At 42.7% G+C, this 15629-nt stretch overlaps 1 protein-coding gene across 4 annotated transcripts in view; it reads right to left on the reverse strand.

Annotated features, from left to right (window-relative positions):
• Positions 1-14930, reverse strand: part of Tbce (tubulin folding cofactor E) — a 40510-nt gene extending 25580 nt beyond the window's left edge. For 2 of the 4 annotated variants that reach the window (XR_003378517.1, XR_003378518.1), the window contains exons 1-3: positions 14571-14699; positions 9613-9743; positions 352-436 (exon numbers count right to left, since the gene is read on the reverse strand). Coding sequence is in view for 2 of the 4 variants with exons in the window: in XM_026788339.1 (XP_026644140.1) it covers positions 352-436; positions 9613-9743; positions 14571-14662 (308 nt within the window). In the remaining 2 variants the exon portion in view is untranslated. Of the gene's footprint in view, positions 1-351; positions 437-9612; positions 9744-14570; positions 14700-14867 lie in introns of those variants that run through there. The other 2 variants (XM_005365429.2, XM_026788339.1) reach the window with 2 other exon arrangements.
• Positions 14931-15629: the final 699 nt, after the last annotated feature.

A 15629-nucleotide genomic window follows, 5' to 3' on the forward strand; every position in this document is an offset into this window, starting at 1 on the left:
CAATGCTATAACGGGTGTGTGGCAGAGCTAAGAGGTTCATTTGTTTGTCTGCCAGCCAATCTAGCCAGAATGGTGAGCTCTAGGTTCAATGAGAGGCACTGTCTCAAGAAAATTTGACAGGAAGCAAGACAATACTCCGCCTCCTCTGGACTATAGGCAGGGACATGTACCTGTATACACATGATTGTATCCACCTGCCTCTGCCTCCTGAGTGCTGGGATTAAAAACATGTACCACCATGCCAGGCTGAAATACCTTTTAAAACTATTTATATCCAACAATGCTTCTTCCTTTCCTTCCCTAATATTCAATGATTAATTATGACCTTGACAATTCATAAAAAATATTTACCTGCATTTAAAATACATAGTGCCTTCATGGCTCCCATCATGCTTTCCTCTCTCGGGATTGTCCCACTCAACTCCTAACCAGAGTCCTAGAGAAACAAAATGAAAAAAACATGACTGCAAAACATGACAAATGGATACTCTATTCTCCTATAAGCAAACAGAAGCTACATCACAAACAGGTAGAATAGGGAATGTCTCAAGAATTTCCTGGGAACTTCACTCAAAGAATGCAACAATAGCATGTATGAACCAAAAAGCCAACAAAAACCCCAACACAGAAAACAAGAACGGCTAAACTATACTGGGTATACTAAGCATAAATGAATCTTTGTTTTGTTTTTTGAGACAGGGTTTCTCTGTTTAAAACTGTTCTGGCAGTCCTGGAATTCACTCTGTAGACCAGTTTGGCCTCAAACTCACTGAGATGCACCTCCGTTTGCCTCCCAAATGCTGGGATTGAAGGCATGTGCCGCCACTGCCTGGTTGCATGGATGAATCCTGAATGCATGATACCAAGTGAAGAAAACACCACAGAGGACTAGATATGGCCTACCCTACATAGAGAGTACAGGGATCTCTGTCTTTAGTATATTCTCTGGTCACAATCTCTGAGGATTCTATAAACCTGTAACAGAATGTTAGTAAGAAAATCCTCAAAAGGCTAGGTGTGGTGGTGCAAGCCTGTAATCTAGCACAGGAAGAGGAACTATAAGTTCAAGGCCAGTCTGAACTACACAGTAAATACTGTTTCAAAGAAAAAGATAATAAATCAAGCCAGAGAAATGGCTCAGTGGTTAGAACTACAAGTGGCTCTTGCAGAAGACCCAGATTCAGTTCTCAGAACCCACATGCAGCTCACAACTGTCTGGAAACCCAGTTCCAGGGGATATGGCACCCTTTCTGGCTTCTGCAGGCACTGTGTATGTGCGATACACATACATACAATGTAGGCAACACACACACACAATACAAATCTTTTTAAAAAATTCTCCTATATTTAGAAGTTAAGCAGTGTTATTTTAAATTACTTTAAGTCAAAAAAGAAATCATAAGGGGCTGGAGAGAGAGATTGCTCAGAGGTTAAGAGCACTGGCTGCTTTTCTAAAGGCTCTGAGTTCAATTCCCAGCTACTACATGGTGGCTCACAAAAATCCATAATGAGATCCGGTGCCTGCTTCTGGCATGTATGACTATACATGCAGCCAGAACACTGTACACATAATAAATAAACAAATAAATTAATGAGTGAATGAATGAATGATTAAACTTTAAAAGAATCACAAAACAAATTAGAGAAATATTTTGAAAAGGATGGACAGAAGTAACTCAGTAGTTAAAGCAGTCGAGTTGCCATGGATTGATAACTATAATTCTAGCCTTGAAGGTGGAAAGAAAGCAACTGGCTAGTAGGACCGGTCATACTGGAGCCCTCTGAATGACAGACTCTGCCTTGATGAGTAAGGTGGAAGAGCCATTAAGGATGAGTCCCTACACCAACCCTGGGCCTTCACATGCCTGAGGCTAATTTCAAAAGTAACAGACTGATTTCTTTGATGGAAGACAATGCACGCGTAGAAGGGCTGTGGCCTCTTCCTCTACAGTGAAGAGGAGCTGCTAAAGTCAGGCATGTGGCGGGTCTTCCAGAGAGGCCTTAAGCAGCGATCATGCACTTTCACCACTGTGAAAGACAAGCCTGGATTTGTGTTGGAGACCCTAAGATATTGAAGATGCCAGAGCCATAGGAAATAACAGCCCGGGAGAGCTGCAGATAGGGACTAGAGCCAGCAAAAGAGAAAGAAGTACATTACAGGTAGCAAAGCCTGAAAGGCAGAGCCATTAAGTCTTTTGACAAAAGACTTGGAGGCACAGTGTTTACAGTATTCCCTAATTATGTATGACTCCATTCCTCTGTTTTGGAATGGAGTCATATCCTGGTAATATACATTCTGTGCCACTGTATGTTAGAAGTATGTTATCTGCTTTTGGATTTACAGTAGGTTATGATGAAGAGAGTCTCAGAATGAGATTTTAGACTTTTAAACAATATTGAACATAAAGAACAAAGGTAACTTTTGAAACAGAACTAAATGCATTTTGCATTATTTTATTGCCAAAAGCCTATGGGGGCTAAGAGGTAAAATGTGGGTGTGAATGAGAATGTTGAATATATACTTGGGCTCTATTTTGTTGGAAGATTAGGAGGTGTGTCTCTGGGAGTGAGTGCTGAACTCTCAGAAGACATGCCATTCTCAGTGTCTGTTCTCTCTCTCTTTCTGACTCCTGCTTTAGGGTCAAGATGTAAGCTCTCAGCTGTTCCTACCACCATGCCTTTACTCTTCCATCACAACTCAAACCCTCTGAAACTATAAGCCCAATTAAAGGCTTTATTTTGTTAAAATAATAAAAAACAACAAGAAAGCCAAAAATAGATGAGAGTACAGTTCAGTTTGGTAGAGTGCATGCTTGCCCAGCATGCAGGAAGCCCTAGGTTCAAGGCCCAGAATAGTTTAAACTGGGTGTGACAGTCCATGCTGGGCTACATAAGAGCCTTTCTTTCAAAAGAAAAAAAACAAAACAAAACAGGCAGTGGTGACTCTTGCCTCTAATCCCAACACTTGGGAGGCAGAAGCAGGCAGATCTCTGAGTTTGAGGACAGCCTGGTCTACAGGACAGGCTCCAAAGCTACATAGAGAAAAACTTAAAAAAAAAAAAAAGCAGAGAGAGGGAGCATCTCACCAGGCCATGAAAAGACAAAGACACAGAGGAAATTAAATGCATACTGCACAGGCAGATGAGACAGTAGAAAAGGGAAACTATGGAAAAGGACCAGTAGCTACAGGAGTTCAAGGGTATAAACAGCTGGAACACAAAGCATTTGGGGCACAACAGGAGACATAAGTCACCAGACATTTGTGACTAGCCTATACAATAAATAATACCAAGTGCAGACCACAAGGTAAGCTAAGCATGAGAGTGATGCCATTTGTAGACACAGTGATTATTAATGCTCAAATACACACACCACTGCAATGAAGGAGGTAATGTAGTTGGTTATTTTTACTCTTTGCTCTTTGGGGGCCTGCCACCCAGCTCCCAAATAAATACATGGAGACTTATTCTTACTTATGAATGCCCCGCCTTAGCTTGGCTTGTTCCTAGCCAGCTTTTCTTAAATTGTCCCGTCTACCTTTTGCCTCTTGGCTTTTCACCTCTCTTTATTCTATACATCTTGCTTTCCTTCCTACTCCGTGGCTGGCTGTGTGGCTGGCCCCTGGCGTCCTTCTCTAATTCTTTTTTTGTTCCTCCCATTCTTCTGTTCTCTTCCTTAGATTTCTCCTCCCATTTATTCTTTCTGCATGTCAGCCCCACCTACTTCTCCCTCCTAGCTATTGACTGTTCAGCTCCTTATTAGACCAATCAGGTGTTTTAGACAAAGTAACACAGCTTCACAGAGTTAAACAAATGCAACATAAAAGAATACAACATGTCTTAGCATAATTAAACAAATATTCCACAGCATACACAACTGTATCACATCCTAAACTAATATTCCTCAACAAGGTAACACTCAAGGAGGTTGTGAACATACAGACAAGAAGTATATGGTAGGGGCTGGAGAGATGGCTCAGAGGTTAAGAGCACTGACTGCTCTTCCGGAGGTCCTGAGTTCGATTCCCAGCAACCACATGGTAGCTCACAACCATCTGTAATGAGATCTGGTGCCCTCTTCTGGCTTGAGGGCATACATGGAGGCTGAACACTGTGTACATAATAAATGAATAAATCTTTAAAAAAAAAAAAAGAAGTATATGGTAGCTTGCCAATCTTTCCCCTCAATTCCGCTATGGACTTAAAACTGCTCTTTAAAAAAAAATGAAATCTAGAAGCCAGGCATGTCTAGAGCTTGCCAGACGGTTCTGTGGGTCAAGATGTGTGCCAGTAAGAAGAAGCCTGAGAAGCCTGTGCTGAATCTCTGGGACTTACATGGTAGAAGCAGAGAAGCAACTCCAGCCAACATGAACAAGGGTGCCCACATGCGTGTGTGTGTGTGTGTGTGTGTGTGTGTGTGTGTGTATATATGCATATATATATACATACATACAAAATAAACAAGTTTTAAAAAGAAGCTTATGCATAAAATGAGTTCATATGATCAATCTAGAGTCCACATTGTAAGTGGATTGACTTGCTAAGCATGAAAGTCAAACTAAAGGATCCTACTATACGTAAGGCCTTGGGTTTCATCCTCATGGCTAGAGGGGCTAAAGTTGTTTGGTAAGTGGACTATTTAATTGACAGAGAGATCACCAGCAGTGACTTTACCAAGAGGCTAGGAGCTACTTCAAGTACACTATCTGTAACTACAGGGCCATTCTCCTCACAGGGCTAGCTTGGCCACTGGACACTGCAGACATTCAAGTGCCAGGGACCTCTTCCTTTACCCACTCTACGCAAGGACAAGGATGGATACTGCTAGCATCATCAGTTTCATTGCTGCTTCTGCTCTTTGGCTTCCTTGCACAGACCAAGTCCTGAGATAACTCACTTTATTTTTAAAGACAACTATTATATAGTTAATATATTATATTATATTAAGTTGTATGTATAGGGCCGGGCGTTGGTGGCGCACACCTTTAATCCCAGCACTCGGAAGGCAGAAGCAGGCAGATCTCTGTGAGTTCGAGACCAGCCTGGTCTACAGAGCTAGTTCCAGGACAGGCTCCGAAGCCACAGAGAAACCCTGTCTCGAAAAAAAAAAAAAAAAAAAAAAAAAAAAAAAAAAACAAAAAAAAAGTTATATGTATAGTTAGATGTCTTTAAACCAAGACACTCAAAGATTCTAAGTTCCACTAAGCACTATTGTTGACCTGAGTCATCTTCAATTATCTCTACATGTCCCTCCAGAGATGGCACTTCCTCAGCCTCCAAATATGGCCAACAGCTCAGTCAAAACAGTTTCACTACTCTAATGGCTGGAATTCTGCTATTTCAAGGTTAGCCTAAACAAAACTCAGGTTCTTTGAAGCTGTGAAGGAAGCTGGTTTCATGTCGAGAAGGCCCCAGTGCCTCGGTGGTTTTGTAGTCTGTAACTTGTGTCTTTAAAAGAAGCTATGTGGTGGTGGCAGTGGCAGAGTATACCATTAATCCCAGAACTCAAGAGGCAGAAGCAGGCAGATCTCTGTGAGCTTGAAGTCAGCCTGATCTATTGACAGCCAAGGCTACATAATAAACCCTGTTTGGAGAAAAATGGAAGGAGAGGAGGAGAGGGGATGGGATGGGAGAGAAGAGGGACTGGTAAGAGGACCCAGATTTAATTTCCAGCACCCACATGGTGTCCAACAATCCTCTCTAAGTCCATTTCTGCTCTGTGAAAGCTTTAAGACTTAACACTTGAGGAGCTGGAGAGATGGCTCAGCAGTTAAGAACACTGGCTGCTCTTCCAGAGGACCCAGGCTCAATTTCTAGCACCCACATGGCAGTTCACAACTGTCCAGTTCCAGGGGATATGATACCTTTACACCAATGCACATAAAATGAATTTAAATTATTTTTTTAAAAAAGACTCAATACTTGAGCCAGGTGATAGTGGCACAGGCCTTTAATCCCAGCACTTAGGAGGCAGAGGCTGGTGAATCACTGAGTTCGAGGCCAGCCTGGACTAAAGATCAAGGTCCAGGATGGCCAGAGCTATACAGAGAAACCCTATCTCAGAGGAAACAAAAAACAAAAAACACCCCCAAAAAACAAAACGGACTTAATACTTGGTTTCCCTTCTATAAACATGGAACAAATTGACATATATCAAAGTACTTGACACACAGTCACTACTTTTTAAATGTCATTTTCTCACAAATAATCCCAGTCAAGTGCTGGAGAAACAGCTCACTAAGAGCACAGAGATCTTCTGGAGCACCTGAGTTCAGATCCAAGCACCCACACCAGGAGGCTTTCAACAGCCAGTAGCTCAAACTCCAGAAGAGCAGGCATCTTCTGGCCTCCACGAGCACCTGCACTCATGTGCATATATCCACCCACACTCAAACACACATACACATAATTAAAAGAAATAAACCATTTTAGCTGGGTGGTGGTAGTACATGCTTTTAATTCCAGCATTAGGGAGGCAAAGGCAGGTGGATCTCTGAGTTCAAGACCAGCCTGGTCTACAGAATGAGTTCCAGGACAGCCTCGGCTACACAGGTAGGGGGAGCAGGGGCCCAAACTAAACCAAACCAAAAAAAAAAGAAAAAAAAGAATTTTGTTTTGTTTTTCTTTCCTTTTTGTTTTTCAAGACAGGATTTCTCTGTGTAACAGCAATGGCTATCCTAGAAGTCTCTCTGCAGACCAGGCTGGCCTCACAGAGATCTGCCTGCCTTTGCCTCCCTGAGCACTGGGATTAAAGGAGTGAGCAACTACTGCCTGGCAAGAAATCTTTTAAAAACAATAAAAGTACCAGTCAAATTAGGGGGAAAATATTCTCATATACATGTTTAAAGACCTCCATGGTGACTTCCATACTGGCACAGTGACATCTGTCTAGTTTAGTGGGTTTCGCTTTGGGAAGGAACGGTAGGAATGGAATTCAGGGCCTTATGCATTCTGGGGCAAGTGATCTACCACTGAGCTACACCTAAGTACTTCCTAATTAAGCTTCCTAATGCACAAATTTCTGGGCCCCAGTCTCACAGTGTCAGTCAGTAGATAAAGGAAAGGCCCAGGAATCTGCATTTTAACATGTATTCAAATGATGCTGTTGCAGCTCAGAAGCTATACACTGAAAGCCTCAGATCCAAGTTCATCACTAAACTGCCCTGTATCTACTCAGACTAGTCCCAGATATATATAAAATATTCAGATATTTGTTGACTGAGTGAAGCATGAGGCAGTTTACTACACTGTTATCATACCAAAGAAAAAATTAGAAACCGATGTTCAAAGTGAGGAGCTGGGCATAGTGACAGACACTTGTACTCCCAGGCACTAGTTAGGCTGAGATAGGAGCATCCCCTGAGTCCAAGAGTTCAAGGCCAGCCTGAATAACATAGCAAGACCCCATCCCCCGAAAAATAAAAAAGGAGAAGGGCAAAAATAGAGAAAGATTAAATAAATCACATAGTATACTAAATGGTCAACTACTAAGAAAGTATTAGTATTAGTAGAGAGAAGGAGAGAGACAAGCACATGGAGAAAGGAGGAGCAACACAGATGATGGTGAGGTGGGGCTGACAGATGTATAAAGATATCACAATGAATTCATTATCATATATTACTAGTATAAACTATTAACAAAGGTTGAAGAAGGAAAACCCAGTAAAATAATGTTACAGGCCAAACACGGTGGAGCACTCATTTAATCCCAGCACTCAGGAGGCAGAAACAGGCAGATGTCTGTGAGTGTGATACCAGCCTGGTCTACATAGCATGTTCCAGGCCAGTCAAGGATACATTTAAAAAAATTAATAATAACAATGCTACAGAAACATAGTAAGTAAATGAAGAAAGGTAACAAAAAAGTTCTCTGTGTATCTGAGCATACTACACTGATGTCTGAGGAACGGAAGGCCTTCAGAAAGAAAGAGCAGTCCCTTCAAAGAGAGTCTCTGCCTGCCTTTGAAGGCTTCTAAGAATGAAAAGGACTGCTGATTTCACCACCATTTCCGAAGGGATCCAGTTTCATACTGGACACATTCTTACTACCTTGGAGACCAGTGGCTTCATCAAAGAAGCTATTGAGTAGCTACAGAAGCTGGGAAGATGAGGTCATAGGGCTAGAAGACTCAATGCCTATGTTGCCCATTCTGGTTAATAGTAACTAATACTTCCTTACCACGTTTCTCACATGAAAAGGGAACAATCTTACTTTAAATCCAGTACCAGAAATCTCTTCCTTCCCCCATTTATTTTGGAGACAGGATCTCACACTGCAGTCCAGGCAGTCCAGACTGGACTAGAACTCACTTGGTAGCCTGCATTGACCTTAAAATTTAGCAATTCTCACCAGGCATGGTGGCACACACCTTTAATCCCAGCACTTGGGAGGCAGAGACAGGCGGATCTTTGTGAGTTCGAGGCCAACCTGGTCTACAAGAGCTAGTTCCAGGACAGGAACCAACGCTACAGAGAAACCTTGTCTCAAAACAAACAAACAAACAAACAAACCCAAAAAAAATCCCTCCCAAAACCCTCAATTTAGGTGAGATTGATGAGACTGCAATATTAGATATGTACAATCTACCATCTTGATATACATGCCATTAATTTAATATTCAATAGCTTATATAATATGTATATTTATACAATATATATGTATTGTTTCTGTGTAAATCAACAAAAATGAGCAGTACACAAAGTTCTATTTGGCCAGAATGCAATACATTGTCCACAGTTATACAGCATAGGCATATACAAATATAAACAAACACGAGGAGGAAAAACATTCAAATGTCTTTAGTTGCAAAACATATTTCACATTCAAGAATATCATTCCTACAACTTAAGTACTTGCACAATACAAGGGACAGATTAAGATAAAGATTACTGGTTTACATGAAAAACAATTGTTTTCAGGTAAATTCTTTGAATTATACACACAAATGGGTTTTATGTATATACACACTGTATTAAATGTATGTGTGTATACATTAATGGTATTATTTTTGAGCTGAGAACTATGAAGACGGTTGGTTGAAGTTTGTTTAGAAAATATTTCAAACTTGATTTAGTATAAGAAACACTACATAATCAAGTAGCATATAATTAAGAAAGCTGTACATATCAAAAACATATATAGTACAATGTTAACCAAATAAAACAATGTGTCTGCAAGTTGGTTGGTACATTTCTCAAAACTTGTTTCATTTATTTATTTTTTATTCTTTTTTGTTTTTTTTATAAATTTTATTTATTTATTTATTATGTATACAATGTTCTGTCTGTGTGTATGCCTGCAGGCCAGAAGAGGGCACCAGACCTCATTACAGATGGTTGTGAGCCACCATGTGGTTGCTGGGAATTGAACTCAGGACCTTTGGAAGAGCAGGCAATGCTCTTAACCGCTGAGCCATCTCTCCAGCCCCTATTCTTTTTTGTTTATTAGCGATAAACTCCAGTTTATTGGAGATAAAGCTCCACTTGCCGGTGACTGTGAGTGCTGGGATTAAAGCCACATGCCCCCACACCCAGTTCATAACTGGTGTGAGAAAGCACTACTGAGAGGTTTCTATAGACCTGACGTAAAGATGTGCATAGTGCTATAGCTTACCTGCCACGGGAGGAACAGCACCACAAAAGCGCACGGTTGCAAATTCCCCATTAACTTCAACTCTTCTACCAATGACGTCTAACGGCACAACGTCACTCATTATAGGACAGCAGGAATCCAAAATACGAGATCTAGGGAGGAAAACATGACATACTGACAAGAGCTTAATAAGCAACAATTGTAGCCTACACTGGCCTCAAGTGCTTAAACTTACAGCGAATGCCCCTGCCTCAATTACTCGTGTGCTGGGATAACATATGTAAGCCACCACACCCAGCCAAAGTTTCCTTACAAATTATTTCCCCCTTAGGAATTGAAGAATGGTTTACTATGTAATACAACTGCAACAAACACTTGAAGACCTGAGTTTATTTAGAGCCTCAGAAAAAAATCAAGTGCGACAGTGTGCACTAATTCAAAAGCTGGGAAGAGGAGATGAGAGAATTCTTGAGGCTTGCTGGTTAGCCAGTTTTGACAACTGGTGAGCTCCAGTTTTAGTGATCAATCCTGTCTCAAAAGGAGAGTGATGGAATAAGAGACACCGAGTAAACTGCTAGCCTCCATGGGCATGGGTGCGTGCGCGCACACGCACACACACGCGCACACACACACGACACTAAAGAACAATAGCTAGGCTGGAGTTGGTAACAGGCATGCCTAGCATTCACAAAGCAGAGTGGTTCATGCCTTTAATCCTAGCAGTCAGAGGCCAACCTGAGATATATATATATATGAGACCCTATCTGAGGAAAATAACAAAAAAACTGAATAACTCAAATTTTAGGTGTGATAATATCATGGATACTATCCCTTAGTTTGCTTTTTCGTTAAGGCAGGATCATGTAACCCAGGCTAGCCTCAAACTCACCATAATAGGCCTTAAACTCCTGATTCTCCTGCCTCCACCTCTCAAGTGCTAGCATTACAGACATGACACTATGGCCGGCTTATTCTGGAGACAGGATCTCCCATACAATATACACTAGTCTTGAAATCCTGATCCTCCTGCCCCAGCTCCCAACATTGAAATTACAAATATATGTTATGCCCAGCTTGGCTATTAACTTTTCAAATTTTGATCTTTTGGAAATAAACACTGAAATATTTAGAGTTTCAAAAGCAATGCTTTAGATATACTAGTAGCAGGCCAGGCAATTCATAGAATGAAATAAAGAGAGTGACCAGAAGGTTGTGGATTTTATTAAGTTTAGAATCAACATTTGAGAAAATAACTAGACAGAAATGAAAACTAGGATTCTTGGTTGATTTTTGCCTTGGGTAGATAGTGGTACTTTAAGGCACTGCAACTTCTAAGACAAATGTAAAAGACCCTGTACTACAATGGAATCTTCAGCAATGAAAAGCAAAAGAAATCATCACAGAGCCCAACACATGGTAAGTAAAAGCAGCATAGACAATTTGAGGAGACTGAGCAGGTACTAGGAACAAGCCTGAACAACTCACGCTGTAGGAAACAGGTCCCAGAGAGGCCAAGGCAGAGCCCTGAGGCAAAGTTCTAGTCCCTGAGTAAGGTGCCAGTAGAACTCCATTTCTAGAATTCCACAAGCTGGAGAGTGAGAAGCTACCTTCCCAGAAACTCGCAGAGTCCTGCCATCAGTCTGGGACTGCTGAACCAAAGGGAACAGCCATTTAAAAATTGATAGCTAATATCAAATGTCCTTTTATAATGGTTGTTCCAAAATATATAGTCCTATCAGGAATGAACCCATGTATGCTAAGCAATCTTGCCTTCACAGAACATCCACAAACTTTTAGCAGTCTATGTTTTTTGTTTGTTTATGGTGGGATCAAATCCAGGATGTGAGGCATGCTGAGCAAGGGTTCTACCACTGAGTGAGATCTGTAAAACATGTATTTTAACTTATACCCAGTTATAAAAAAAAAAAAATGAGCATCTATTCTTGAATTTACTTTTCTCTAGTCTTCCATAGCTTGCTCTCCCTTCCTTTTTACTTCCTGTTTTAACTAACTTTCTGTTTATTTTTTTGTGTGGTCTTTCCCACCCCCACCCCTCCTCCTAGACAGGGCTTCTCTGTGTGGTTTATATTGCAAATCCCAAGCCATCTATTGTTACATACCAAGAACTCCAAATAACTTCATTAAACAATTGAGAGTGCCTATTAAAAGCCACATACTGTTCTAGGTACTAAATGCACAAGAGAAAAGTACCTGCCCTCCAGAAACTTCTATTCTTGTGAGAAACACAATAAACCAGACAACTGGGTAAATCACATGGTACGAATATAGCAATAAATACAAGGGCAAGAAACACAGTGGCAGCCAGGTGGTGGAGGCACACGCCTTTGATCCCAGCACTCAGGAGGCTGAGGCAGATGGATTTCTGAGTTCGAGGCCAGCCTGGTCTACAGCGTGAGCTCCAGGCCAGGCTTCAAAGCTACAGAGAAACTCTGTGTCAAAAAACAAAACAAAACAACAACAAAAAAAAAACAATAACAAAAACCAATAAAAAAGAAGCACAGTGGCTCGGCTGACGATGGAGAAAGTTGGCTAAGGAAGGCAGTATTCCAAAACACAGATGTAGAGGTCAGGGACTGAACCGCATGACCACACAGAAGACCACACAGACAAAGAACAGCAAACCCAAGGATCCTAGAAACTAGGATGTATCTGAGGCCAGATAACGAGCAATCAGGTAGTTATTAAACAACAGATCAGAGATGACGCAGGGCCAGCTCACTTAGGACTCTGGAGGGGTCTTGTCCTAAGACTTGTCTGCAGAGTCAAACAGCAGTGTTTAGTAGATTTTTTTTTTAAGGAAGGAGATTATCTTACTTTCCTAAAAAGATTCCTCTAGTTTCTGTGATGCAAACTGACTAGAAGAAAACACTGCGATTAGTAGTTGGCGAGCAGCAATCTCGCTTGCAGTTTTTAACAAGTGATGTTCTAAGAAAGGGTTTGAAGATCTGGACTCTTTTGACCATCTGAGCATGTGCTATTATGAACGTATGAATGACTGACTGCAAAGGTTAGGATCCAGACAAACGTCTCTGCCGCGCACCTCGCACCCGTGTCTGCGCTCTGTGCGCTGGCACCCAGTTCGCGAGCTTCGGGCAAGGGGCTGGAGGTTAAAATACACAAACACAGATAGAGACTGCGACACAGGTCATCCTTGAATTTCCCAAGAATGCCCCCTTTATTGTGTTCAGGGGCAGATTATATAGAGATAGCCACGCCCCAGCCAAACCCACCAGAAACCACTCTCCTGCCATCAGGAACTCCTGAAGGTCTCGTGCTCACAGCAGCTGTAGGCACTCAGATCAGGGGATTACAAGAAATTCAGGATCTGGGGTCTTACTGCTCCCAACACGTCTCAGCCCACAATTACTGTAAATACAATAAACCTGCAAGTAACAAGGCAAAGTCCTGGCAGACCTACAAGCCTGTAATGTCACCTGCTCTGGACCCTGAGGTAGAAGAATCAAACACTCAAGGCCAACACAGACAAGACCCTACCAGGGCTGGGTGTATTCAGGGGTAGAATACTAGCCTAGTGTAAGGGAGGCCCCAGAACAGAAAAAAAAAATTAAAAATTAAAAAAGAAGAAGAAAATGAAGAGGAGGAGGAGGAGAGGAAAAGTGTACTAGTTCTAGCATCAGGTTGCTTTCTACGGTCTCCTTTTCCAGAAGCAAGTAACCAAAGCCAGAGTAGGTTTCTCCTTCAACATCGAAAGAAGCCAATTTCCAAAGAAACGAATTCTTTTGCATTATGCACCAATTATGAACAAATAAGTTTTCCTCGTGCAGCAACAACAACAAAACACCACATTCTCAATGATGCACTGAAAATGGATCTCATTTCTAGATGAGATGAACGGAGACAGGAAATCCTACAGCATCCAATAAATACGGAGGAAATGGGCTGCTGTGACTGCCTCCTGGGACTTGAGGGCCACTGTGAAGAACATTCTTCTCATCGGGGCAAATTTTTATCAGTAATCTACCTTTCTAAATATTTTTATAGACCCCCCCCCAATAAAATATGTTTTAAAAAACTGTTGGCACTGAGGTGTGATGGCCCATATCTTTAATCCCAGGACCCTGGAGGCAGTGACAGGAGGATCTCTGTGAGGTCCAGGTCAACCTGGCCCTACACACTGAGCTTCAAGACAGATCCTGTCTCAAAAAACCAAACCAAAACAAACAAAATTTCCAGGTAGTATACTGTGTTTGCAACAGCACCCCTAACAGTCACACATAGAAAATTAAAACTAAGAAGACATAAAAAGAGAGTAGGCCATATCTGCAGGCAGTGGGCTTGGCTAAGGGTCACACCAGGTGACAGCAGCGTCTCCCTTTATCTGCTCCGTCTTCAGCATTTGTAAACCCTTTTGCTTCAACAAGCCTATTTCTTTGGGGATGGCTACACCACAAGCTAATTTTGATTCAACAATTCACATCAGAGTCCCCAGACGATAGCAAAATCTTTGTAAACATTTTATACCCAGGATGTGGCGGCTCACGCATGTAATCTCGGCACTCGGGAGGCTGAGGCTGGGCGTTTGCCACGAGTTCAAAGTCCTCCTGGGCTAAAATATGAGCTCCACATCCAGCAACGAACCCTTGTTTTAAAAATTTGTTCATTCGTTCATTGCAAGCATGGTGGCTCGTCCATGTAATCCCAGAAATAGGGAGGCTAAAATGCACGAGGGCCTAAAGCTAGTTCGAAGCCAGCCTCAGATACATAGTGGACCCAAGACGGCCTTAGGCTACAGAATGAGACTGTCTCTCAAAAAAAAAAAAGGGGGGGGGGTGGCGCATCATTTAATCCCAGCACACGGGAGGCAGAGGCAGGTGGATATCTGTGAGTTAGAGGCCAGCCTGGTCTACAGAGCGAGTTCTAGGACAGGCTCCAAAGCTACAGAGAAACCGTGGGGGGGGGGGGTTTAATCTGAATACGGCCCACTACCCCGCACCCACCGAAAATCCCGCAGCCTCCCAGAACCGTCAATAACAGAAGCCACTCTCCTCCACAGTGGCAGCCAGTCAGGGCGTCGGGTGCCTGGCGGCATCACCTCAGCCCACCACCCAGAAGACGGTGATAGAGCAAGGGGCGCTTGGCGCAGGCGCACTAGCCTTCCGCCGGCTCAGCCCAGAACGCGGTCCCGCCGACCCTAGAGAAGTCTCGGAGAGGAAGGAACGCTGAGCCACCTTAGGCTGAAACGGCAGTCCCGTTGGCAACTCGCCACCTCAGCTCCACGACCTGAAAAAGCTCACCTGCCCTCAGCCCGTGGGTCTGCACCGCGAGCCCCTCCCGGTGCCTCGGCCACGAAGTTTCCGGCTCTGGGCGGAAGCGCTTAGAGACCGGAAGTCCCACATCCGCAAAGGAAGTGATGGCGGGAAACCAGTTTTTACTCGCCCAAACTCCAACTTTATCCTGGTGAGGTGCTGTTCAGGTGGACGAAACCCCGGACAAAGGGACCAACATAATTTCCCGTACTGTAGCTGATCCAGGACAGCCAAAACGAGTGCTAAAAGTTCATAGCTGGGCGTGGTGGCTCACGCCTACTACAATCAACACTCAGAAGATGAGGCAGGAGAGTTGAGGCCAATTCCGGGTGGGGGTAGCCTTAGCCGCATAACAAGACCCTGTCTAAAATACGAAAATGTTTCCTGATTTGGGGGGGTCTGCCACAGTAGGGAGTTCATGTGGACAAAAGTGTAGAGTGTTGATCCCTCCAGAACTGGAAAGGAAAGGTTAAGCAGCTAAGGCATGAGGCAGAATCAATAGTAAATGCAATGTTTTAAACTGAAAACCACAACTACAAACAAGTAGTTCCTATGAATCGGTTTTTTTTTTAAAAAAAAAAAGACATTAAAAGCCAATAACTTTCATTGAAAGCCAAATAAGATGCTATGCACATAATCATGGCTTCTCACAGACTTAGGCTCAGTATGCCTGGGGCTGGGCAGGAGCCGAGTGGAAGACGATGTCCTCTTTTCTAATTGGTGCTGCCTTTTGAGCTATCGCTATCGTAA

The sequence above is a fragment of the Microtus ochrogaster genome, unplaced genomic scaffold (genome assembly GCF_000317375.1).
Source record: "Microtus ochrogaster isolate Prairie Vole_2 unplaced genomic scaffold, MicOch1.0 UNK2, whole genome shotgun sequence".
NCBI lineage: Eukaryota > Metazoa > Chordata > Mammalia > Rodentia > Cricetidae > Microtus > Microtus ochrogaster.